This window comes from Somniosus microcephalus, chromosome 5 (genome assembly GCF_052327205.1).
Source record: "Somniosus microcephalus isolate GS21.2 chromosome 5, FLI_Smic_1.0, whole genome shotgun sequence".
In the NCBI taxonomy this organism is placed as follows: domain Eukaryota; kingdom Metazoa; phylum Chordata; class Chondrichthyes; order Squaliformes; family Somniosidae; genus Somniosus; species Somniosus microcephalus.
The window spans coordinates 234,190,630-234,217,733 of NC_140991.1; the positions used below are offsets into that span (position 1 = coordinate 234,190,630).

General features: G+C 42.2%; 1 protein-coding gene across 1 annotated transcript; it reads left to right on the top strand.

Moving 5' to 3' along the window:
- The first annotated feature begins 3,090 nt into the window (after positions 1-3,090).
- On the top strand, positions 3,091-21,359 carry ndufs6 (NADH:ubiquinone oxidoreductase subunit S6). Its single transcript, XM_085989383.1, has 4 exons — positions 3,091-3,187; positions 13,987-14,114; positions 19,780-19,902; positions 21,196-21,359. Exons 1-4 carry the CDS (start codon positions 3,091-3,093, stop codon positions 21,262-21,264), a joined length of 417 nt encoding a protein of 138 aa, XP_085845509.1. The 3' UTR covers positions 21,265-21,359.
- The last annotated feature ends 5,745 nt before the right edge of the window (positions 21,360-27,104 follow it).

A 27,104-nucleotide genomic window follows, 5' to 3' on the forward strand; every position in this document is an offset into this window, starting at 1 on the left:
CAGCAGAGCGCTCTAGGAATTCCCCACTATTCTACATGCGTCGAAAAAGGCAAACTTCTCGCCAGAGAGATCTCGAGATCTTTGTGGGCAGCTTTCTTCTGGGCCTGCAGCAAATGCCTTTGTTTTGCCACTGACCGCAAATTCCAGGCCATATTTAATAGGATATTTACACTACGCATATTGTCGCTACAGCGTGGTTTTGGTCACAGCGCCAGGGACCCGGGTTCGAATCCGGCCTCGGGTGACTGTCTGTGTGGAGTTTGCACATTCTCCCCGTGTTTGCGTGGGTTTACTCCGGGTGCTCCGGTTTCCTCCCACAGTCCAAAGATGTGCGGGTTAGGTTGATTGGCTATGATAAAAATTGACCCTTAGTGTTAGGGGGATTAAATACGTGGGGTTACAGGGATAGGGTGGGATATGTGTTGGTGTAGGGGTTACGGGGATTGGGTGGGATATGTGTCGGTGCAGGCTCGATGGGCCGAAATGGCCTCTATCTGCACTGTGGGGTTGCTGTGATTGCTGCTGTGAAAAACAGAAAATGCTGGAAGCACTCAGCAGATTTTGGTTTTGTTGTGATAGAAGAATCCTAATAGTATCAGACATTTGGCATTGGATGTGAGATTACCTCAGATCTCTTTACTCAAGTCAACCCAATAGCCAGCTTCCATAGGCAAGCATGTGCTTCCACAACTTTACCTTATGCACTAATTATCTAGGAGAGGGGTGATTTGGAGAACACTGAGCCCACTGTCAATTTGGCTGTGTTGGTAGCACTCTCACCACTGAGTCAGAAGGTTGTGGAATCAAGCTCCTAGTCTAGGCTGACACCAAAGTGCAGAACTGAAGGAGTGCTGCATCGCAGTAGATGCCGTCTTTCAGATGAGAAGTTAAACAGAGTCTGTCTACTAAAGCTGACGTAAAAGAGCCCATGGAACTATTCGAAGAAGAGCAGGGAATTCTCTTGTACAACATTTCTCCCTCAACTAAAAATAGGTTAACTGATCATTCATTCATTTGCTGTTTGTGGGATCTTGCTGTGTGCAATTTGGCTGCCACGTTTATTATACCTATATAATAATGGTTGTACTTCAAAAGTAATCAGCCTGAAACTACAAATAAAGTTTATTAATTAGTAATATTAAACCGTAGCAAGAACAAAAATAGCAGATTTCAGCTAGATTACGATTCTTCACTTGTTTCGAAATAATAAATCTCTATGGTCTTGCAGTTCTCTTCTGTAACTCTGGACTAAAGTTCTTGATGAAAAGCATTATTTGGGACTGAACTGTCTCTAGCTGCTGGCATGTATAGCAAACAATGAGGTAGAAAATCACAAGAATCTTGACCACCTACCTGATTTATATTCTTCTCTTCCTTTTGAAATGAAATTGGTACATAAAGTAGATTTTAAAAAGTACCCTAACAATTTATCAAGACTGTCAATTAAAAATATATTTCAAAGCCATAGACTGTAAGAATAGGCCAGTGTTGTCCAATATGTTAGCCACTTGTGGCTAATTGGGAATCCAAATGTAGCTAATTGCATTTCTGATTAATAATAATTGGATACCATCGGGACCAGCAGTATATCTTTTGTGCTAGGAAATAGAGCATTTTTCCATTTCTGGTGCCTGTGTCAGCATTGAGCACTTGCAGGTCTGGTATATCATGGGTTAGATATAGAGCAAAAGCTTACTTGATTTTATCTCAACAATTTACTTTTAAACACAGCTTTATAAAATCAGTGCTTCTTCACTATTCCAGCATGACCACCTTCATTTTTCACACTAGCCATACATATATATGGCTGCTCTAAGTAAGATTGTCAATTTATATTTTTGCACCATTGATCCATGCAGACTGTGAACTGAGACCACCTCAGCTCATTTCACTATAGCACCCTTACTAATTCACTTTTGTTCAAAATCTGGATTATATTGAAACTCGGGGCCGAGGGTTGAAAGAGCAGTGTTGTAGCTCACTGCACAACCCAGTCCCTGAGCCCCCAAACCTAACTAAATTCTAAAATTCCAAATCTGTTACTGTATGGTACAGCAATACATCTCATGCCCAAAGGCAATGTTGAGTAGAATAGCCAAGTTTGCACAAACAGTGTCCCATTGGATTTTTAGTAGGATCCTATTGCACTGACTAATTACTTTTGAGGAGTAGCAACACCTGTACATACTTCCAAATACTCTCCTTAATGGGTACACTTGCTAACACGTGTAATCTACTTGTTAAAGGTTTCCAGCTTCCAGTAACTTAATATATGCCAATACAGGCCTAGCGTGGTGTGATCTAAAAACCCCAATAATGACACTGCCCTTCTGCCCACTACTTTCTTCCACTGTAAGAAATTTCTTGCCAGAACAGTGTAAGGAATTACAACACTATCTTCATTTCACCTTATTTATTGTATTTTTTGCAGACTTGGGATAGTGTGGTATTTCTAAAATACAATGTGGGGTGCTATTATTGCACTGCTTCTGCACAGTATATTGAAACATGCTATTACAGAACCTCTGCATATTGTAAAACTTCTGGAACATTTGAGGAGGAAATTAAGTTGGGATTGATGTCATCTTTTATACCATAGCCACCAATTTAAATTCTGAGTCCATTTTGAAGACATGATTTTTAAAATGGGTTACTTTTCTGTAAATTTCTATTTAGGTAAAATAAATAGGAAAAATTATTTTGTCATAAGACTTGCTATATATTTTTAACTTGTTGGGACGTGGATAACGCTGGTAAAGTTGCATTTATTGCCCATCCTAAGTTGCCCTGAGAAGGTGGTGGCGGGCCTTCACATTGAACCGCTACAGTCCTTGTGGTAATGGTGCCCCCACAATGGTGTTAGGTGGGGAATTCCAACATTTTGACTCAGCGGTGAAGGGATAATGATGTATGTCCACATAAGCATGGTGTTTGACTTAAAGTGGAACTTGGAAATGATGCTTTTTCCCATGACATTGCTGTTCTTGTCCTTCTCGGGTAGAGATCACAGGATTGGGAGGTGCTTTTGAAGTCAGCTTAGTGAGTTGCTACACTGCATCCTGTAGCTACTGCAGCCACAGTGTGCCAGTGATGCAAGAGGTGGATATTGAGTCCAGGGACACAGATCAAGCAAACTGTTTTGTCCTGGATGGTTTTGAGCTTCAGTGTTATGACTGCTCCCATCAAGGCAAGTGGTAAGTAGTCCATCACTCTTGTGACTGGAGCCTTGTAGATGGTGGAGAGGCATTGAGGGGTGAGGAGGTGAGCTACTCGTCACAGAAGATTCAGCTGCTGCCCTGTTATAGCCACGGTGTTGATAAGACTGGTCCAGTTAGGCTTCTGGTCAGTGGTGATTCCCAGGATATTGATGGTAGGGGACTTGTTGATAGTTATGGGGTGCTGATTGGATCTTTTCTTGCTCAAGACAGTCATTGCCTGACTTGTATGTGGCACACATGTTACCTACCACTTGCCAGCCCAAGCCTGGATACTGTTCAAATACAGCTGTAGGCTGGCATGATTGACTTCATTATTGGTGGAGTTGTGAATGGAGCTGAATACTGTGGAATCAGCAGCAATCAGCGCCACTCCTGGCCTTATAATTAAGGGCAAATCGTTGATGAAGCAGCTGAAGATCTTCTGGCTGCACACAGTTCCTGTCTATAAAACCTTATTTCCTCTTGTCCGAGATTCCCTTTATAAATTGCTATGACGATGTTTATAATAGAAATTGCCTATGTAAGCCTGTCATTCTACCTTTCTGCTAGTGGTGGCATGGTAGCACCTCAGTTTTGCATCGCCCAGCTCCTTAGCTTGTACTGCAGAGCAAGTCCTTCGCTCTAATCAACTCCTCTGCTTCCCAAATCACAAGTTTTGTTATTTAATATCCATCTATCTTATATATTAAAAATGGTCTCAACATTTTAATGCTATTGAACTTGTGATAGATTTTCTAGAGTGTGGCAGATAAAGGTGAGTAAAGTTTTTTTTACTCTGCCCTGGCCTTGCTGTCCATTCTGACAAAATTAATTTATGAACTCCACTCTTGACATAAAAGATCCCATGGAACTATTTGAAGAAGAAGAGGGAGTTCTTCTGTCCAACATTCTTCCCCCCACCCCCCGCAACCAAAAGTAGGTTAACTAATCATTCATTCATTTGCTGTTTGTGGGACCTTGCTGTGTGCAAATTGGCTGCCATGTTTGCCTATGTAATAGTGGCTGTAGTTCAAAAGTAATCGGCCTGACACTACAAATCCTAGGGTACTGAAGGAGGTGGCCCTAGAGATAGCGGATGCACTAAGGATGATTTTTCAGAATTCATTAGACTCGGGAACAGTGCCGATGGATTGGAGGGTAGCTAACGTTACCCCACTATTCAAAAAGGGGGGTAGGGAAAAAGCAGGTAATTACAGACCTGTAAGCCTTACATCAGTTGTGGGCAAAATGCTGGAGTCCATCATTAAGGATGAAATAGCGGAGCACTTAGCAAATGGGGACAGGATAGGACAGAGTCAACATGGATTTACAAAGGGTAAATCGTGCTTGACTAATCTATTGGAATTTTTTGAGGGAGTAACTGGTAGAATAGATGGGGGAGAGCCAGTAGATGTGGTGTACCTGGACTTCCAAAAGGCCTTCGATAAGGTCCCACATAAAAGATTAGCATGGAAAATTGAGGCTCATGGGATAAAGGGGAAAGTTTTGGCGTGGATAGGGAACTGGCTGTCAGATAGAAAACAGAGAGTTGGAATAAACGGCTCATTTTCTGAATGGCAGGCAGTAACAAGTGGGGTACCACAGGGATCTGTCCTGGGCCCCCAGCTGTTCACAATTTACATTAATGACCTGGATCAGGGAGTCGGATGCAGCATTTCCAAATTTGCAGACGACACTAAACTAGGAGGGGGGGTGGGCTCAGAGGAAGAGACCAGGAAGCTCCAGAGCGATTTGGACAGACTGGGCGATTGGGCGGATAAATGGCAGATGCACTATAATGTGGACAAGTGCGAAGTTATCCACCTTGGGTGCAGGAACGGGAGGGCAAATTATTATTTAAATGGCAATAGATTGGGAGAGGGGGAAGTACAGAGAGACCTGGGTGTTCTTGTACACCAGTCACTGAAGGCGAGCATGCAGGTGCAACAGGCGGTCAAGAAGGCAAACGGTATGCTGGCCTTCATAGCAAAAGGGTTAGAATACAGGAACAGGGATACCTTGCTGCAGCTGTACAGGGCACTGGTGAGACCACACCTCGAGTACTGTGTACAGTTTTGGTCGCCTCATCTGAGGAAGGATGTTCTTGCCATGGAGGGGGTGCAGCGGCGATTCACCAGGCTGATACCAGGAATGGCGGGAATGACCTATGAGGAGAGACTATGTAGTTTAGGGATGTACACACTGGAGTTTAGAAGATTGAGAGGGGACCTCATAGAAGTGTATAAAATTCTGACAGGTCTAGACAGACTGGATGCAGAAGGAATGTTTCCCTTGGCGGGTGAGAACAGAACTAGAGGACATAATTTAAGGATAAGGGCTAAACCATTTAGGACAGAGATGAGGGGGAATTTCTTCACTCAGAGAGTGGTGAACCTGTGGAACTCATTGCCACAGAGGGCAGTGTACGCCAGCTCATTAAATATATTTAAGAGGGAATTAGATATATTTCTACGGGCAAAAGGGGTTAAGGGTTACGGAGAGAAGGCGGGGACGGGATACTGAATTAAAGGATCAGCCATGATCTCATCGAATGGCGGAGCAGGCACGAAGGGCCGAATGGCCTACTCCTGCTCCTATCTTCTATGTATCTATGTAGTAATATTGAACAGTAGCAAGAACAGAAATAGCAGATTTCAGCTAGATTAAAATGTTTCACTTAACTTATTTCAAAACAATAAAAGCTCCATAGTCTTGCAGTTTTCTTCTGTAACCTTTGGACTGAGAAGTCCTTGATGAAAAGCATTATTTGGGACTGAACTCTTACCAGCTGATGGCATGTATAGCGAACAGCGAGGTAGAAAATCACAGAAGAACCTCGACCGTCAGCTTGATTACATTCTCTTCTTCCTTTTGAAATCAAATTGGCACAAAAAGTAGATTTTAAAAAACGTTACCCTAACAATGAACTTATCTGATCAATATAACTGAATCATGCTCCTGCGCCACTTCAGCCCAATGGCCCTGTTGCTCTTTGGCCCGATAGCCTGAAAACCAGCCGCATTTGTCCCAGTTGTCCTCCCGAACCCGGTCCCAGTGACAACCTCAGCCCAATGACCCTCGTCAACTTTGGCCCTACTGATGCTGGTGTGCACTTCTCCTGTTGACTCTTAACATATTTTGAGCCAATGCTCATCCTGAACCTGGGCCCAACACTTTGCCTAAACCTAGTGCCTCTTTTCTGATGGCTCTACCACTCTTCAGCCCAACAGCCTTTCTGAATGGCCAGCCAAAGCATTTAGTAGTTGATTGTGATAAATTTCACCCCGATGGCCCCTCCATACTTCCATGAGCACTTGTGGTGTAGTCTGTAATGAAGAATTATAGCATCTCAGTGCACAAGTGAACCTTATCATCCTGACAATTTATAGATTAAGCTCCCTGGCTCGACATAACAACATGAAGTTTGCATCTTTTTGTGTACAGCAATAAACACTGGTCTAATAACAATCACAGGTACAGACAGAGCTTTTAGAGAAAGGGGCTTGGATCACTATTTTTAAACCCATAGTAAAGATTCACTGCCAGCTGTATCAGTAAACATGTGTTACCAATAAAACTTAGCAGTAACATCTGATTTGTAATGGACAATTTATTCTTCTGAAATGTTTCCGAGACAGGCCACCCATTTTCTTCCAGTTCCTCTCCACTTTGGAAGACAGTGATTCATGCTGATTAAATAAATCCATTGAATTGTAATTTTTGGCTTTTAATGTCTTTATTAAAATTTTTACTTGAAGGCCTCAGCCTCTCCCAAAAGCCTAGGCTTGGACTTGATATTTTTGCATATACACACACTTTCCTGTAGGTTTCGTACTTCCTGTATCACTGTCCTGTGCTATTTCTTTAACTCTAATGTGTTACTGTTGATTTGCATACCACTGATCAAGGAGACAGGGATGCTGGGAAGGGGGAGAGGAAGATACAGGACTGTGAGGGACTAGGGGCTGGGAAGCAGTAGAGGCTAAGTTCAAGAGATGTGGAGAAGGAAGGATATGGGAAACAGAAAACATGGATGAGGATAAAGATGTTTGGGCTGGGAGGGAGGAGGAGGAAAACAAAAGTGGAGAGGGCATGGGGAAGGGATAGGTGAGGACATGCTGGGGGAACGAATGGGGGGAAGGAGTAGGGGGTGAGTAAAAGGGCAAAGGTGCGTACAGGGAGAGGAGGAGACATGGAGATGGGAAGGAATTGCACAAGACAAACAGCTGCTGTGGGAGTGGATGCATCCGGCATGGACTGGTTGGGCCGAATGGCCTGTTTCTGTGCTGTGTATCCTATGTAATCCTGTAGTATACTTCTGGCTGCTGGGACTGCTATCTGGTACCAGGCTAGTGGTGTAGTATAACTGCAGTTTTAATTATTTGAATTTTGAGGATCCAACAACAACAACTTGCATTTATAAAGCGCATTTAACGTTGTAAAACATCCCAAGGCGCTTCATGATTTGACACTGAGCCACATAAGGGGATAATGGCTCAGATGACCAAAAGCTTGGTCAAAGAGGTAGGTTTTAAGGACTGTCTTAAAGGAGGAGAGAGAGGCGGAGAGGTTTAGGGAGGAGAGAGGCGGAGAGGTTTAGGGAGGAGAGAGCGGCGGAGAGGTTTAGGGAGGGAATTCCAGATTTAGGGGCTAGGTACCTGAAAGCACAGTCACCAATGTTGGAGCGATTAAAATAAGGGATGCAAAAGAGGCCAGAATTGGAGGAGCGCAGAGACCTCAGAGGGATGTAGAACTGGAGGAGGTTACAGAGATGGGGAAGGGTGAAGCCATGGATGGATTTGAAAACAAGGATGAGAAATTTAAAATTGAGACGTTGCTAGACCGGGAGCCAGTGTAGGTCAGCAAGCACAGGGTGATGTGTGAATGGGACTTGGTGCGAGCTAGGATACAAGCAGTAGAGTTTTGGCCACGGACAAAAAGGTCACACTCAAATGAGTTTGTGGCCCGTCAGTACAAAAAGATTAGAGGGAACATTGTTTGGACTTGGTCGATGTTAGAGGTGGAAGTAGGCGGTCTTAGTGATGGCGCGAATATATGATCGGAAGCTCATTTTGGAGTCAAATGCAACCCCAAGGTTGCGAACGGTCTGGTTCAGCCAGGGAGAGGGATGGACAGATGGCTAGGGAGTGGAGTTTGTGGCAGCCACTTAATATTTGACCACAATGGTTATTTCTTTCAATTCTTCAGACAATTTATTTACACAACTGAGCAGCTTGCAGTCTCATTCTTGCATATTTTACACTTAAAAGTTTCCCTTTAAACATTATTTTGTGAACTCCTCCAAGATGTATACGTACGCTGCCTGGTGTAACATTGAGGCATATAGTTCAGGAAAATTCCATGTTGTATCCTTTGTGCTGCATTAGCTGATTTCAACCAGGACAGTTGTAGGGATGCAGCTGTTGGCCTCAGTGGCCTTGGGCTAGGGAGGAGAAAATTTGCTGACACACCATCTCTTGGTCACTGTTCAGTGACTCCTGCTTGAAAGTCCATGTTTGGATGTCTGACAAGGACAGAGTTGAGCTGAACTGTGTTGCCCCATATTGAATAGCCCAGGGACCCTTGCATAGGAAGGATGCCTACTTGGGTGAGGTACCAGAAGGCAGCTGCTGCCCACAGAACTGTACATTGAGCAGAAAAAGTTGGGCAGGAGCAGCAATTATTTTGTGACCACCATAGGGATTGTAACATTAACATTTGAACCATATATATATATTAGCTATAAATGGATGGAGAACTTTATTGTGTCAAAACATTTTAAGTTCTAAGTAATTTCATACAAAGTACAAAGTTTGCCCTTGAAATACATAAGTGTGAACTAACAGATTTTTGGGACTGTACTATGTCAACACTTGAATTTGACATTTTATAGTTCCAATTGTGATTGTTTTCTAAAGAAAAGTTCAGCAAATATACCAGATTGTTTAATATTGTGCTAAAATTGGGTAAATAAACTGAAAATACACCTTTGTTCAACCTAACGTTTTTATCAGCAGATCTTTAGTACGAGTATTTTGCTATTGTTTTAGTACGAGTATGATCTGTTGCATATCATTTTGTGTGGCTCAATCACTTTTGAAGGTATTGTGAAACATAATGCAAGTATTGAAATAAGACTGATGTCTTATTTTCACACAAGACATAACAGCGATTTTTAAAATTTGAACATAGCTGTTTATGCTGAATAGTATGATGTATAATTTGCAACACATTTGTGAAGCACTTTTAAGGGAAAACATCATTTTAAAAGCACTCAGCCCATTTGTGCTGTGTCTCTGTTTTTCTTTAAATGTCCTCATGTTTCCAAAGAAATGAATAGCTGAAAGCCTCCTCAGAATTCAGAAAACACCTCTTTGACTGCACAAACTTACCTAGTAGATTTTTCCAAATGTTTATCGTCCTTTGTGTAGACACGTTTTTCTAACACCTGCTTTAAATTTACGTCCTCGTGTTCTACTGCCCTGACTAACCTTAAAGCAATGTATTGGAATCAGCTTATCTATATCATATAATACTTTATTAACCTCAGTGACGTTCTCTAAGCTACATTCTTTCTGATTCCACCCCTTTGCATCCTCTATATTAAAATAAATGTCTTCTGAGATTTATGAAGGATACCTTCAATTACTAATTTTCCCAAGATAATTAAAGAGGATTGGGTGGGAGAGAGAGAGAGGGAGAGTGTGATACTTGATGCTTATCACATTTTCCAGAAATATCTCCAAGCATTTCACACACAATAGGTTACTGTGAAGTGTAGTGACCTGCTGTGTATTGAAACATTGCAACTATTTTTCACGTGGCAGGGTTTCACAAACAGCAATTGGATAAATAACCAGTTAGTGTGTTACTGGTGGAGGTGCTTGTGCTTGAGGAAGGAATGTTGGCTGTAATTGTAAATATATTTGGTACTGATTCTAGATGGAGAAAAATGAATGTTCCATCTCCTATCTGAGAAAATTCCTCCACCTTTTTATAAAAAAAAAGCAGAACATGGAAGACTTAAAGCCTTCTTTATCATACTTTTCCAAATTGGCATACGTTATTTACCTTCCCTGATTTATTTGTTAACTATGTAAATAGTATCTGCTGCAGGTGTGCATCAGTTGGCACGCTTGCTTTGAGAGGGAGGTACAGTCAAATCTCATCCAAACAGTTCTCTCAAACATCTTGTTTCAGCCAGCCATTTCTTTGGCACAGGTTTGATTTCTGTTCACTTCTAGAGAGGAGCATTTAAAACTTGAGATGAACTCCAAACAGAAATTCTGTTAAGATGAGATTCAGGCTGCTGGGACTCGTGAACTTAAACTTCGATTACTGATATTTTAACAGTGTTCTTGAAAAATATATTATTTTAGGATAGGACCACACAAATTCACCTCAGAAAAAGCTTATTAACATTTGAGATTCCTGAACTCTTACATAGTATTTACAGCAAAGAAACAGGCCATGCTGGTGTTTATGCTCCACATGAGACTCCTCTCATCCTTCTTCATCTAACCCCTTTAACTATTCCTTTCTCCCTCCTGTGTTTATCTAGCTTCCTTTTAAATGCATCTATGCTAGTCACCTTAACTACTCCTTGTGGTGGAGAGTTCCACATCCATCCACTCTGGGTAAAGAAGTTTCTCCTGAATACCCTATTGGATTTATTAATGACTATCTTATATTAATGGCCCCTAGTTCTGGTCTCCCCCACAAGTGGAAACATCTTCTCTACTTCTACCCTATCAAATCCTTTCATAAATGAAAGACCTCTATCAGGTCACCACTCAGCCTTCTCATTTCTAGAGAAAAACCCCAGGCTGTTCAATCTTTCCTGATGGGTATAACTCCTCTGTTCTGGTAATAGCCGGTTGGAATCCTTCCCACAATTTACTGTGGTCATTTTATTTCTCATGCCTTCAAAGTTTTTGGGATTCCTGAGAAATTAAGTCTGGAGTTTAGCTTTATTAGTAACTCTGATGATGTGAATAATGATGTTTCCAAACTCCCATGATTTTTTTTTAGAATGAGGTTTCACTGGGTACTTTTATTTATAACCATGAGTATGTCTTAAGAATTGAAGTGGGTATTAAAATGGTAGAATTTGTCATTTTGAGTCATTAGTACATTAAATAGTGCTGCTGGAATGAGATATAGGGAGATGCAGTCCCAACAGATGTTTAATCCATGACATTGATACCTGATGTGAATAAAATCTACAGATTAAAAAAAAAAATCTGTACATGATGCACTGTAATATTACACCTAACTAAGATTTGATGGCCCGGATTTTGCGGTGGGTAATGATGGCGAACTGTCAGCATTTTCTGTCATTACTCCTCTGAAACTGAGCATAACTTCAGGATTTAGTACATGCGCATCTTAATGCGGATATCCTGAAGTTGTGGTCAGCCATTCACTGCTCTAACACAGGCTGCGCTGTGGACCCCCCGCCCCCATAGAAACATAGAAGATAGGAGCCGGAGTAGGCCATTCGGCCCCTCGAGCCTGCTCCGCCATTCAACGAGATCATGGCTGATCATCCAAACCCTAGCACCCGCTAGGCTACCAGATAGCTGGCAATCAGTGAAAACTTGAGCTTTTCTACGTTAATATCGCTGTTAAATACCCCATTAAATGTTAAGCCTTGTTGAAATAGGTGTAACTGGGGTTTTAACAGTGCATTGACTGCTAAACAACTGTTCTAGTCCTGAAAAACTAATTATTTTACTTGTGAAATGTCAAATTTCTCCATTATGATAAAAATTTACAATAAAAAAAAATTAAAACAATTTTTTAGTTTGTTCATATTTCAGCTTCTATTTTATAACCATGTGTATGTCCCAATCTTTATTTCGCTCTCTAACATTTTAAAAAGTGCAGATAATCAGTGCTATTTTATTTCCTGGTTTGCTGTCTGAGAGAACTCTTCAATGTGATTGGCTGCTTAGACAGCTTGATGACGTCACTGCTGCACTACACTACAATCAATGATAAGCTGAGAAACCTCAAGTTTTCACCACCGAGCTCGCAAGATCTCTGGGCAGCTTTCTTCAAGGTCAGCGATCGCCGTTGCATCGCCGCTGACCACAAATTACAGGCCTTTACCTATATAAATAAAAAGCAAAAAACTACAAATGTCAAATCTAAATCAAAAACAGAGAATACTATCTGCTGTGAATTAAACTTCTAGTACTTTTATCTTGCACCATTTCTTATTTTTATCAATGCTATTTGATGTACTAATGATACAAATGGTTATAACTGTTAACACTTATTGCCCACCTCATTTTCTGACGGAGGGTTACATCTGAAAGATTGACTTGTCTGTTTTCTCCACAGATGCTGATGGACCTGCTGAGTATTTCCAGCATTTTCTTTGTTAAAGATTTAAAATCTTCCTTCCAATTATAATTGTAGACAGTATGAATCATAACATTGTAATTTGTGTTTGAATTATAGTTATTATACTAACCAAGTTACATTCCCTTCCCCCAGAATTGTATGAGTTATACGTTAAAGTTCATGAAGATTGACATCAGTGAAATTTGCACTTTAAGTCCTACCTCTCCCTGGACCATCACCCCACCACCGAACATCAAGCCATCGTTTCCAAGACTGTCACTGACCTCATCTCCTCTCGACATCTTCCCTCCGTGGCCTACAAACTCATAGTTCCCCAACCCTGCACAGCCTGCTTCTACCTCCTTCCCAAGATCCACAAATAGAACTGCCCTAATAGTTCCATCGTTTCAGCCTGTTCTTGCCCCACGGAACTGATTTCTTCCTATCTGGACTCTCTTTATTTTTCCTCCCTTTGTCCAGTCTCTTCCCACCTACATCCGTGACTCTTCCGACGCTCACCGCCACTTTAACAGTTTCCAGTCATTTTAATTCTCCGCCCCACTCCCACTATGTGCTCTTGGTCCTCGATCTCCTACACTGTTCCAATGAAGCTCAACATAAGCTTGAGGGACAGCAACTCCTCTATCGATTAGGCACTTTTGCCTTGCACCATTATCCTTTTTGTCTTTTAATCTCCTGCCTTCCACCCTATCGCAGACCTTCCCTTTTATTCTTTCCTTCCCTCCCCGGTTGCTTAAAACCTGTTGTATCTCTAACTTTTTCCAGTTCTGATGAAAGGTCATTGACCTGAAACATTAACTCTGTTGTACAGTGCCTTGGTGAGACTGCACCTTGAGTATTGTGTGCAGTTTTGGTCGCCTTATCTGAGGAAGGACGTACTTGCCATGGAAGGAGTGCAACGAAGATTCACCAGGCTGATACCTGGGATGGCAGGAATGACGTATGAGGAGAGATTGTGTCGATTGGGCTTATACTCACTGGAGTTTAGAAGATTGAGAGGGGATCTCATCGAAACCTATAAAATTCTGTCAGGCCTGGACAGACTAGATGCTGGAAGGATGTTCCTGATGGTTGGGGAGTCCAGAACCAGGGGTCATAGTCTAAGGATAAGGGGTAGGACATTTAGGACTGAAATGAGGAGGAATTTCTTCACCCAAAGAGTGGTGAACCTGTGGAATTCTCTGCCACAGAGGGCGGTGGAGGCCAGTTCATTAAATATATTCAAGAAGGAGTTGGATATATTTCTTAAGGCTAAAGGGATCAAGGGATATGGGGAGAAGGCAGGGACAGGGTACTGAATTTGGATGATCAGCCATGATCTCATTGAATGGTGGAGCAGGCTCGAGGGGCCGAATGGCCTACTCCTGCTCCTATCTTCTATGTTTCTCTTTCCACAGATGCTGCCTGATCTGCTGAGTATTTCGAGCATTTTCTGTTTTTATTGTACTTTGTGTTTATAGTATTAAAAAAAAACTTTTTCTTTTGCTTCAGGTTTTTGAAGAGGATGATTACAGACAAGTCAGATTTGTTGGGCGACAGAAAGAAGTAAGTTTTCTGAGTTTCTAGTGACATTTGACAGGGAAATTTCTGTCTCCCTGGTTCTGCATGTTTTTGTCGCTCTCAGTACAATATGGAAAATAGTACTAATACAATAGTAAAGCCAACTAAATATCATGAATAGCTTTAGTGCTAAAATGCAATTTTAACAAAAATAAAACCATGTAAACATTTAAATCCTCTTCCACTGCCATCCTTATTTTAATTCTATTCGCCTGCTTCCCTCTTTTTTTGTGCTATTTTATTTTTAACTTGAATTTCACTTTCTCTGCTTAGCTGGGGGCATGCTTAGAAAAATATTTTTTTCAGTTATTGTAAACTGGCTTTAACCGCCGATCTTTCAGCCGATTAATTTGGCCACATGATGCAACCAGGTCAATCTTTGGTGCAATTTTACATATTAAAAACGGGAGGAAGGCTGTGCAATGGGTATACTTATCCGCAACCCCTGCAGCTTGACCATGCTGGGTAATTAAATTTGTCTTCTAATGCTTGACAAATTAAGATAAATGTTAGAATACAACTAAGTAGCAAGGTCATCTTTTTAATGTTTAAGCATTACTATATGATGCACTGTAACATAATTTGGTCTTGAGTTTCTGCTATTCACTTTTTATTTAACATTTTTAAAACAGCAATTGCAGTGAAAGAATTGATTATGTAAAAATATTACTGTTAACTAGGGGGTTATTTGCTAACCTTGTTAATTATGCAGAAAGCTGAAATGCCACTGGTTGTATGGTAACATCACTTGAGGAATATTCATTACACAGTCTACCTCGTAATATACAAAATGCTTATCTCTCAAAATTCTTGAGGGAGGAGTATATTTACGAAGTATGTTACTGAAATCTATTGATTGAAAATTCACATTGGAGCATTTGTGTCTTGTCCCTGGCTCATCGTGCAGCAAGACTGTTTTCCGCTTCTGAACATTGTACTTTCCTCCATCACTGCTGAAACCCGAATCCATGTCTCCATCACCTTAAAGATCAATTTCTCAAATGCTTTCCTTGCAAGCCTCCTTGATGTGACTTCAAGAACTTCAACTAATCCAGAATTCTGCTGCCCAAGTTGTCTCCCACATGAAGTCTTGCATATCCATCACCCCTGCCCTTGACCAGCTTCAATGGTTCACTGCTTATGGAATCAATTTTAAGATCCTGTTCCTTTATCTACAAATAATGGATGAAAGTAACATTCGAACACCATTTTGCATTACCAAGACTGTTGTACTCGGATGTTCTCCATGATCGCAATGGTCAGGTGAAAGAGTTAAGCCTCTCAATATTCGTGTCTCGGCTATATGGGGTTTTTCAGTTGTCTTTAGTGCTGTAATTTCTGTCAGTATAATGGGTGAGGTTACTCACCAATGTCAGTTACTTAGACATTGCATTACTGTTAACTATAACACATCTTCTGTTTACTAACTGCAGTGTCAACACCTCACTTGTCACTGTACAGAAAGCTTCAAAACATCCCTTTTGCTAATGTAGATACCTCTCTAAAATCAAGGCATACAGAGGTGTTTCTTTACAGCTCCAAGCAACGGGAACAGAGCTTTTTTTATTTTCATGAGGCAGCAACTATCTTATGAACCAGCTGTTGCCACCTGAGCCTAATTTAAGAGACTACAGTTATTGACTTTAGGGGAGCACAGCTATCGGATTCTGAATTTGTGAAATATTGGCAAGATAGTAATAGTACAAATATTACAAGTAAGTGATGCTGTATTTACAATTGATGCTGTTGATGATTCTTGGTTCGATTGAATGGGAAAAGGAGACAAGTGGCATGGTGAGCATCGTTTTGGTGATTGGAACCCGGCTTCACCTGAGCCAATATTTCTACTCATTGATTGGATGGGGAGGTTTTCAAGTGTGTTCGGTGTTCCACTTCCGAATTTTTCTTCAGTTGGGGGCGTGCATCAGTTCTTTTCTGGAACCATTCAGGCCCTCAAAACTCATTCAGTATCCGATGACTCAACAGTACGCAACGGCTATCAGGTGGGTGATCTGTTATTTGGAGGAAGTAGTGAACAGCCAACTATCTTCTTTACTGTTGATAGAAAGTGGTACCAGTATTTTTTGTGTTTTTCGAATGTTGTTTGTGCCTCAAGGACAGTGTGAAAACTTAACTTTACTCATTTCTACCAAGGTGTCCACAATTTTCCAAGGAAGGGATTGCTGCAGTACAACCTGAATGACTAAGTTAGGAATTGCAACAAAATTGTGCAGACAGACTTAAGATAGTTGATTGATGGTAACATAACATTAGGTGGGATGCCACTTAAGTTAGTGGCTCGGAATTTGTGATCAGCGGCGAAGCAACGGCAATCGCCAGTGACCTCGCAAAAAGCTGCGCACAAAAATCTAGCAATCTCTGTGTTGTCAATTTCAGCTCTTCTGAGCTTGGTTTGAATCTGGGGCCAAGTCAAGCGAATCACCAGTGTCCAGCAACAGTGATGTCATCAAACTGGCTAAGTAGCCAATCGCATTGAAGACTTCACATAACAAACCAGGAAGTAAAATGCGCAGATTATAATTTACTTTTAATACATTTTACAGAGCAAAATAAAGATAGGGATACACACATAGGATTTAGGTAGAAGATGAAATATCATAAACTTAAAAAAAAATATTAAAAGCTTGCTATTATTAATCATAATGGAAAAATTTGACATTCCACAAATATAAAATTAGTTTTCAAGGCCAGAACGGTTGTTTAGCAGTCAGTACGCTGTTAAACCCAGTTGCACCTCTTTCAACAAGGCTTAATGTTTTAGTTTTTTTTTAACAGCGATATTCTATTGTAAAAGGGGAAGTTTTTGTCAGTTTAAGTGATTTGAATTGATTGCCAGCTCTGGAGAGTTCCACAGTGCAACCTGTGGTCGAGCAGGGAATGACTGACCGCAACTTCAGGATTTATGCGTTTATCTGCGCATGCGCTAAATCCTATAGTTGCTGTCAGTTTCAGAGGGATAATGATGGCAAACGCTAATAGTTTTGCAGCCATTACCACCGCAGAATCTGAGCCAGTGAGTCACGTCATGTTATGTTAACAGTGCCACCTCTATGTGTAATACCATTAGAACGTTGTGAGTACTCATTGTTTTTACTATGGAATAGGTATAAGTGGACATTAACTTTCAAAAGTTTATTAAAACATTACAAAGAAATATGTGCTTACCAGTATTTATTTGATAGAAACAATGGCCTGGGTTTTGTGGTAAAAATAACAATGAGGCTCACAGCGCTCACTGTTATTGAAGTATAATTCGGACAGCAACTTCCAGTGATCGCACATGTGCAGTTAAACGTGGAAATCAGAAAGTTGCTGTCCGAGTCACCCTACCCCTCCTGAAGCGTCGCTATAACATCTTGCTGAGAGACTTGCCATTGAAATACATAGAACGGTGTGAAGTTACTGTATTTACGTGATAGATATATACTAAGCTCACCAGAAAAAAGATGGGGCTTGTCCATTCCAATGTAAGTAAATTTTTAATGGCATGATTAGTCTTAATTACTGCCAAACAACACCTCTCGCACTGAAAATTAACTTTTACAAGCGCGGAGTCGCATTCCTTCAGATTTGAATTATTGTTGGAGATGTAAAAAAAAATCAATTTTTTAAACTTTTTCTTTGTCTCTTTTATCTCTCAAACCCATCTTTCTTTCCTTTCTTTATTTTGCTTTTATACCTCATTTGGCATTAACTTACATTTCCTGGTTCAGACTGCATGGCTCAGTAACAATTCTTCAATCTGATTGGTTAAGGAGATGCACAGTTGTTTGCCCTGTTCACACAGGTCCATGATCCCCTGTAGAGGGCACTGCACTGAAATGGCTCTCTGTTCTCTGTGCAAAACTCCATAGAAAGTCTGTGGGCAAGGGTAACGAACGGCGTTCACAGCTGACTAAAATCCGGCCCAATGGTGATCATTTCTGTACAATTTGGAAGCCTGTCCTGGGCAAGGTTGCAACCTTCGAGATTGACCCAAATAGTTTTTTTTAATAAGTTGCCAGTTTTATTTTCAGAAACTAAACTCCAAGCAAGTTTCAGGAATTTGAGATCTACTTGCACTAGCCAAAGCAACTTCTTTTTTAGGCTGACGTATGTGGGATGCTGGCGTTTTAGAGTACAGTAATTCTGAAACTTAACCAGAATACACACATGTTTTGGATAATTTTTAATATTATGACTTGCAAATTTGTAGCAATTCTCTCAGCTTTCAAACATCTTAAGATTGTTCACAGAAATGTAACTATTTAGAATTATATTCTGTACATGATGGTTTTATTTTCTTACACCACTTGGGATGGATGACAGTGTCAACAGATTAGAAGCCAAATTATTAGAGCTAACTTTTTTCATTTGAATTATTCTGAGATCCCTCATCATTAATTCCCCAAATAGAGGAAATATTCACTCTGTCAAAGTTCTTCATAATTTTAAAAAACTCAATTAAATTTCTTCTTGGCCTTCTCTGCTCCAGTGGAAATAGTACCAGTATTTTAAGTGTTGTCTCATAATTACAGTTTCCCATCCCTGGCTTCATTTGGGTGAGACTATGCTCTTAATGTCCTTTCTACAACAGGGTCTACAAAATTGCACAGTCCTCTAATTATGGAATAACCACTGCTGTGTATAAATCTGTCATTGCACTTTCCTCTTGTACTCTATGCCCCTATTTCTGAAACCTAAATTACTGTTGCCTTTTTTCTCTGGCTTCATTCACCTGTACTTGCACTTTCAGAGAATTATATATTTCAACCCCTAGGACTCTGTTCATCCACATCCTTCAACAGCTTTGCATTGAGTGTATACTCCCATTCCTTGTTTTTCCTCCCAAAATGTGTTGCCTCACTTTTCTCCACGTTAAATTGCATCTGCCACCTGTCTGCCCATTCTGCTAATTTGTCTATGCCCTCCCAAACTCTTAGTCTGCCTCACTGTTGCTAAACCCACTACTTTTTTATGATCAGCAAATTTCAGTATTGTGCTCCTTTACTTGTACTTCACTTACCACCAACTTTTGTACTGTTCATTGCTCTGTAGATGGGTAAATTTTAGAATTTAGCCCTCCCAGCTCAAGAGTTTGTGCGACGTGAGACAATATTCGAAATTCAGGCGCTGAGGTCAACATGTCTAATTCTTAGCCTGCACAATTTTCCATCTATTAAAACTATGCACTCCTGCCTTTCAAAATCTGTACCAAGAATGCAAAATCTATAACTTTACTCGTATATTTTTTGTAAGGCTTATTTGAGATGGTGGTCTTGATGTAGATTCTTGATAAATAGACTGTAACAGTGGGTTACTAGCAATGTTCCTTTTAAGCTGCGTGGCTGCACAGCGCTCTAGGGGCCCCGCGCAGCCAGTCAGCTGGCTTTTAAATTGAAAAAAGCGCGCATGCGTGGAATTTTGAGTGGGCTGCGTAGCCCGTTAAAATAGCCATGCGGCTCAAAAAAAACTAAAGGGAACATTGGTTACTAGTCGTACTTTTCTCAACAAATGCAGGTTCATATTACGTCACAAATGTGTACAAGAAATGGAGCATTTTCTTTGGTGAACACTAAGGAAATGTTGACATTTGTTTTGGTCAAAGTTAAATATCAAACCTTGTGCTCTTCCAATTTTATTTTGGTAGGTTAATGAAAGCTTTGCCATTGATTTAATAGCTGATGAGCCAGTAACCGAGGTAACGGATAGAGTGGTTTCATGTGATGGTGGTGGTGGAGCCCTTGGCCATCCTAAGGTGTACATAAACTTGGTAAGTATTTGGCTGCTATACGTGTTATGTAAATGTTTATGGTAGTAAGCAGGAATCTGTCTAATTTTCCTGGCGTTGAGATACATATATGCATATATGTCTCTTGCAAAGAAAATTGATCTACTTTATAAACAGATACAACTTGTTTGTTGTATGTGGCAAGAATGTGTTAAACTTGCATCAGTTCAAATTTTCTGAATACGTGAACAATATAATTTTAACTAGATTTCACCGCTTTATTCCCTATTGAAAGGTTAAAAGCATGCTATGTTTATGATTTTTTTAAAAATCCTATTCATTATTAATCAATATTTGTATGGAACAAAACTAGCTGATCACCACATAGCAAGTTTGCTATTTTAGAGAGGTCAGTTTTGTCTGGGCATGTCCTATGATCTCTGTTTTCCCTGAGACTACAAGAGAAACTGAAGCAAGCCTAGTCAATTCTTGGACACCTCCTACTTGCTGAGTACAGAATAACATTGGCAGAAGTCTCAAAGCAGGTCACTTACTTGCCCTGTTAGGCAGTGATGTGTGGCTTGGGACACCTTAAAATGAAAAGGTGAATAATGTAAAATGTTATGTGATGCTGCAGCATTACTTATTCAATGATCTGTATAACGCACTTAATGTTTCTTAGAAATTAATTACAATCACCTTGGAATATAACAAATGCTTTTTAATAGAATGACAAAGTAAATGGTAATCTTTATACAGTAATGGCTACAATTCAATTGCTGCATGAAGAAATCAGGAAGCACTTTTTCCACACAAAGGGTAATAGAAATCTAGAATTCTGTACCCGAAAAGGCTGTGGATGCTGGGACAATTGGAGCTTTCAAGACTGAGATTGCTAGATTTGTGTTAGGTAAGGCTGTCGAGGGATATGAAGCTGAAGCAGGTAAATGGAGTTGAGGTACAGATCAGCCATTATCTAATTGAATGGCAGAGGAAGCTTGCGGGGCTAAATGGCCTCCTTTTCTTATGTTCCTATGTTCACTTGCTGTGAAGCTTAATCTGTAACTGATACTGTCTTTTCTCAGTATGCTTTGAAAATAATATACAGTTCAGATCAAACAATATGCAGTTCAGATCACAAGGGGATCCTATTGTTACCCCATTGGTTTATGCTATTGTATAGTTAGATATTGGGCAACATGAATGCACACCTAAATGTAAAACTGCACATAATTATAAAGTGAATATTTGCTGCTTGATATTCAGTAAATTAAATCTCAGGTTAAATATTTTGAGTACCCCAAATTTAGAACAACCTTCTTTTTTCTTTATTAGGACAAAGACACAAAAGTTGGAACATGTGGTTATTGTGGACTTCGTTTTAAGCAGACACATCATCATTGAGAGGGATCATTTGGAATCTCCTCACTTTCTTTCTCTTCTGTATGACAGATTTATATAGACTTCAGCTACAAAAATAAATTAATCGATGAGCTCTACATGTGTGTTGTTGTGTTTAAAATGAAGATACTGTAGAAGGAAAACTGTTCTTGAGACCTCAATTTGGACTTCCACTACACTGCCCCCTCCCCCAGATTAATGTACAATAAACCAGTCTCTAACTGTTTTGATCAGAGCAATAATTTCTAGTTACTCTGCTTAGTGTTGCTCAAGTTTTATGCAGTATCTTGTGGCTGACAAACTTATTAAATGGCTTCTATGTTGGCTATGGTATGTGATAGAAGTAGTTATTTTAGTCTTAGATCCATACATGATCTGTCTATTTAACAATGATGAAATACATTTTGAATACTTAAATTATGGCCCAGAATTTGCTGGAATGAGGCATCTTGTGGCTTGCCCCGTTAGTTAAGACCTTTTCCCTCACCTTTCAGTTCTAAAAAGTTTTGCCCTGTAAGTTGTTTGAAGTACAAACTGATAACAGTGTGGCAAGAGGACTTTAATGAACGACGGGACCAACAGTCTATCTCCTTAACCAATGAGATTTAATGATTGCGAAAGAAACGGAGGAACGACTGAGAAAGAGGGTGAATTTGAATCAAATCAGGTACAGAACGAGAAATAGAGAAAGAAAGATTCCATTAAGAAAGAGAAAAAGAGACCGAAAGCAAAAGTAAGAAGAAAATTGAGACTCCACGGTTTCAATTGCTCCTTTTTGGGCTGGAGAGGTTGATTGTCATTTCAGGAACATAAATCTCATTATTGCGCTGTTAAGTACCAGCCCTAACATTTTAGAGTTTTTTAATTGGCAATTAATGCACAAATTCAACAACTTCATTAAACTCACGGGGAGATTGAGTGCCACTCCATTTTTGCGAGGCTAATAGCGGAGCGGCACAAATCGTCCAGCAACTTGTGGCGATTCGCAATTTACAAGGTATCTCTTCCTCGCCACAAGTTGCTGGACGATTTAATAACTGCGAGCACCATTAAACTTGCCATATTTTGGCGGCAAATTCTAGACCAATTATGTATGAAAGTGATTCCATGAATAAATTTAGTAATTTTGTTGCCCACACATTAATATATTCACAAGTATAGAATAAGATGGTATTTAAATCATTACATTGTATAACAGCTAGGTGCACTTTATAGTTTGCAAGCAATGTGATTATACCTTTTCACCAATTATACCTTATTTTACATTTACAATCTTACAAAAAAGTAATTTATTAGTGTTTACTCTGGTGTACTGAGTCAGACTCATGTCCATCACTATTTAACTGAACTTTTTTTTCTCTTTTTGCTTGTCCATAATGAGAATTTCTATATTTTTTGTCTTTCATATTTTACCTTTATTTCACATTTGGTGATAAAATGACTCTGTCACTAATAACACAAAACATGTATGATATATTTTTTATTTGAAAAGCAATAAAAATTGCTGGAGCACTTTTGGATCAGCCATCTTGACATAGAGATAAATGAGCAGATCGTGGCTGCATTTGTTTGTAGTGAGGATATTTCATCGGCTGCAAGTAGTGCACAGACAATACACAATAGAATTACTGTTATATTTGTGTGGTAAACCACTGTTTGTATTCCACTGTGTACATGCCTGGACATGCCTCGGCTGACTCCTCCCACAAGTCCTAGTATAAAGGTGACTGCTCCCCAGCCCCTTTGTATTCTGGACCGGTCAACCACTCGAGGCAGACCTTCATTCTTTTGTTAATAAAAGCCTTTAGTTACTCTCTTAACTCTCAGTCTTTTATGAGTAATTGATAGCGCATCAATTTTATTAACAAAATTTTTATAATGGAGAAGATCCTCACACCAGTATGCCTGGACTTAGATCATCGGGAGGCGGACTCATCCACCAAGTTTACTCACTGGCTTAAGTGTTTCGAAAAATTCCTGACCGCCTCCGCAGCAATCAAATCGGACGAGGACAAACTGGATGTCCTGACCTCCAAAGTGAACCACCGAGTGTACTCGGGTCATCCAAGACGCGACCTCGTACGCGGACGCTATCAAGCTCCTCAAGGACCAGTACACGCGCCCAGTGAACGAAGTGTACGCCAGGCACCTTCTGGGGAGTCGTAAACAACAACCTGGGGAATCGACCGTGGAATACCTTCAGGCGCTGTCTGTGCTTGGCTGGGCCTGTGGTTGTAAGGATGTAAAGGCTGCCGTGTACACAGAGGAACTTATCCGGGACGCTTTTGTAGCGGGCCACAGATCCAATTGCACCCGACAGCGACTGCTGGAGCAGAGTGACCTCGACCTCAACAAGGCCTCTGAACTCACACTATCATTGGATGCAGCCTACCGGGGCATGGATGCCTACTCCTCTGCACCGTGGACGCCGCAGGGAATGACAGCCTGGGACACGGTAGGACCGCCTCATAGCGCCGTGCCACCCCAGCAACGGCCCAACTACCGCAGCAGTGTCCCAAGGCCAGACAGCAGTGCCCCAAGGCCAGAAATGCTACTTCTGTGGCCAGGCAAAACACCCCAGAGCGCGCTGCCCGGCGAAAAACGCGATCTGCTCGGGCTGCGGGAAGAAGGGACACTACGCTAGCGTCTGCAGGGCCAAAGCCACCCCGAACCCCAGCAGCGCCGCGTGTGGGCCATGCGGGCCGCCATCTTGGGCCTCCCCGGCCATGTGCGAACCACCGGTACAGCAGCCATTTTGGACGCCTCCAGCCACATGGGGATCATGGACGCCGCCATCTTGGACGACAGCCAGAACGCAGCAGGCCCCCAACACCGCCTCATCTGATACCCGCAGCGACACACCGACCCCTACGCTGGCATCCGTTACACTGGACCAAGCGAGACCGCACCAGCTGGCCAGTTCCACAATGGACATTAAGGTAAATGGTCACGATACAATCTGCCTTTTTGACTCTGGGAGCACGGAGAGCTTCATCCACCCTGACACGGTGCGGCGCTGCTCACTCCCAGTCCTGCCTGCGCACCAGCGGATTTCTATGGCCTCCGAGTCCCAGTCGGCGGACATCGGCGGCTACTGCGTGGTGACACTCGTAGTAGACGGGACTGTGTACGATCATTTTAAACTTCTGGTCCTGCCCGACCTCTGCGCTGCCGTCCTGCTGGGGTTAGATTTTCAGTGCCACCTTAAAAGTGTTACGATGGCGTACGGTGGACCCCTACCCCCACTCACAGTCCGCAGCCAGCAGCTTCCAAATTGCCCACCGCGCACCAGGTGCAACCTCTCCACACTCAGAGTCACCCCCCCCCCCCCCCCACTGTTTGCTAACCTCACCCCCGACTGTAAGCCCATCGCCACAAAGAGCAGGCGATACAGTGCCGGGGACAGGGTTTTCATTAAAACCGAAGTGGAGTGGCTCCTGAAGGAAGGGATTATTGAGGGCAGCACCAGCCCCTGGCGAGCCCAGGTTGTGGTCGTTAAGACCGGCGAGAAGCAGCGCCTGGTCATCGACTACAGCCAGACAATAAATCGCTACACCCTGCTGGACGCCTACCCACTCCCCCGCATAGCTGATATGGTCAACCAGATCGCGCAGTACCGCGTCTTCTCGACCATTGACCTGAAATCAGCGTACCACCAGCTCCCTATCCGCCCTGAGGACCGCCAGTATACTGCCTTTGAGGCAAACGGCCGCCTCTATCACTTCCTTAGGGTTCCCTTTGGCGTCACCAACGGGGTCTCCGTCTTCCAAAGGGAGATGGACCGGATGGTAGATCAAAATGCGTTGCAGGCCACTTTCCCATATCTGGACAATGTGACCATCTGCGGCTGTGACTTGCAGGACCATGACGCAAACCTCGAAAAATTCCTCCGCACCGCCCAACTCCTGAACCTGACATATAACAAGGAGAAGTGCATATTCCGCACAACCCGCCTCGCCATCCTTGGCTGTGTTGTGGAACACGGAGTCATCGGCCCCGACCCCGACCGGATGCGTCCCCTTATGGAACTCCCACTGCCCCACTGCCTCAAGGCCCTGAAGAGGTGCCTAGGGTTTTTCTCCTATTACGCCCAGTGGGTCCCCTACTATGCGGACAAGGCCCGTCCGCTGATCAAGTCCACCTCTTTTCCCTTGACGGCAGAGGCCCGCTTAGCCTTCCACCGTATCAAGGAGGACATTGCCAAAGCCACTATGCACGCAGTGGACGAATCCATCCCCTTCCAGGTGGAAAGCGACGCGTCCGACTTTGCCCTGGCCGCTACCCTCAATCAGGCGGAGAGACCCGTGGCCGCCTTTTCACGAACCCTCCAAGGCCCGGAGACCAGACACTCCGCTGTTGAGAAGGAGGCCCAGGCGATTGTGGAGGCTGTGCGTCATTGGAGGCACTACCTGGCCGGAAAACGATTTACCCTGCTCACTGACCAGCGTTCAGTTGCTTTCATGTTCAACAACAAGCAGAGGGGCAAAATCAAAAATGACAAGATCTTGAGGTGGAGAATCGAACTTTCCACCTACAATTACGAGATCTTGTACCGGCCCGGGAAGCTCAATGAACCCCCGGATGCGCTATCACGTGGCACCTGCGCCAGCGCGCAGATCGATAGACTGCGGGTCCTCCACAATGACCTCTGCCACCCGGGGGTCACCAGGTTCTTCCACTTCATCAAGGCCCGCAACCTGCCTTACTCTATTGCGGAGGTCAGGACCATGACCAGGAACTGCCAAGTCAGTGCAAACCGCACTTTTATAGACCAGACAGGGCCCACCTGATAAAAGCCACTCGCCCCTTCGAGCGCCTGAGCGTTGATTTTAAAGCGCCTCTCCCCTCCTCCGACCGCAATGTGTACTTCCTCAATATTATTGATGAGTACTCCCGTTTCCCGTTCGCCATCCCCTGCCTGGGCATGACCAGTGCCACGGTCATTAAATGTCTGAACGACCTCTTCACCCTGTTCAGTTTCCCCAGCTATATCCATAGCGACCGGGGCTCATCGTTTATGAGTGACGAATTCCGTCAGTACCTGCTAACTAGGGGTATTGCCACAAGCAGGACCACCAGTTACAACTCCCAGGGGAACGGACAGGTGGAAAGAGAAAATGCGACAGTTTGGAAGGCCGCCCTGCTAGCCTTAAAGTCTAGGGGCCTTCCAACCTCCTGCGGGACTCGACGCCGGAAGCTCCACTACCCCTGCCGTCGCCACGCCGATCACAGCGGCAGACAAGACCTCCGGAGAGACTCCAATACACTAACTTTTAATACACTTCACCCCGCCGGACTCAATTTTAAACAAGGGGTGAATGTGGTAAACCACTGTTTGTATTCCACTGTGTACATGCCTCGGCTGACTCCTCCCACAAGTCCTAGTATAAAGGTGACTGCTCCCCAGCCCCTTTGTATTCTGGACCGGTCGACCACTCGAGGCAGACCTTCATTCTTTTGTTAATAAAAGCCTTTAGTTACTCTCTTAACTCTGTCTTTTATGAGTAATTGATAGCGCATCAGTTTGTCACTGTGCTATGGAAATAATTTCCCCCACAAATATCCTTGACTTTGTGCAAGTAAGGGAAAAAAATAACTTATTTTTGAACTTTTCTAATCTTAACTTATTAGAGAGATATTGGCATAAGAGGTTTAGTCTTAAAAAAATGCATGTAGTCTCAATGATTATCTTCGAAGAACCTCCTTATTTTCCCACTGTAACTGCAGTTGAATGTTGAAAATGGAGGGAAGTTCTGCACAATGTGAAAATTCAAATGAATATCAATAATTTTATCCTTTAATATAATATCAATCTGTGGTAATCTGCAGTTTTTGAAAATCCT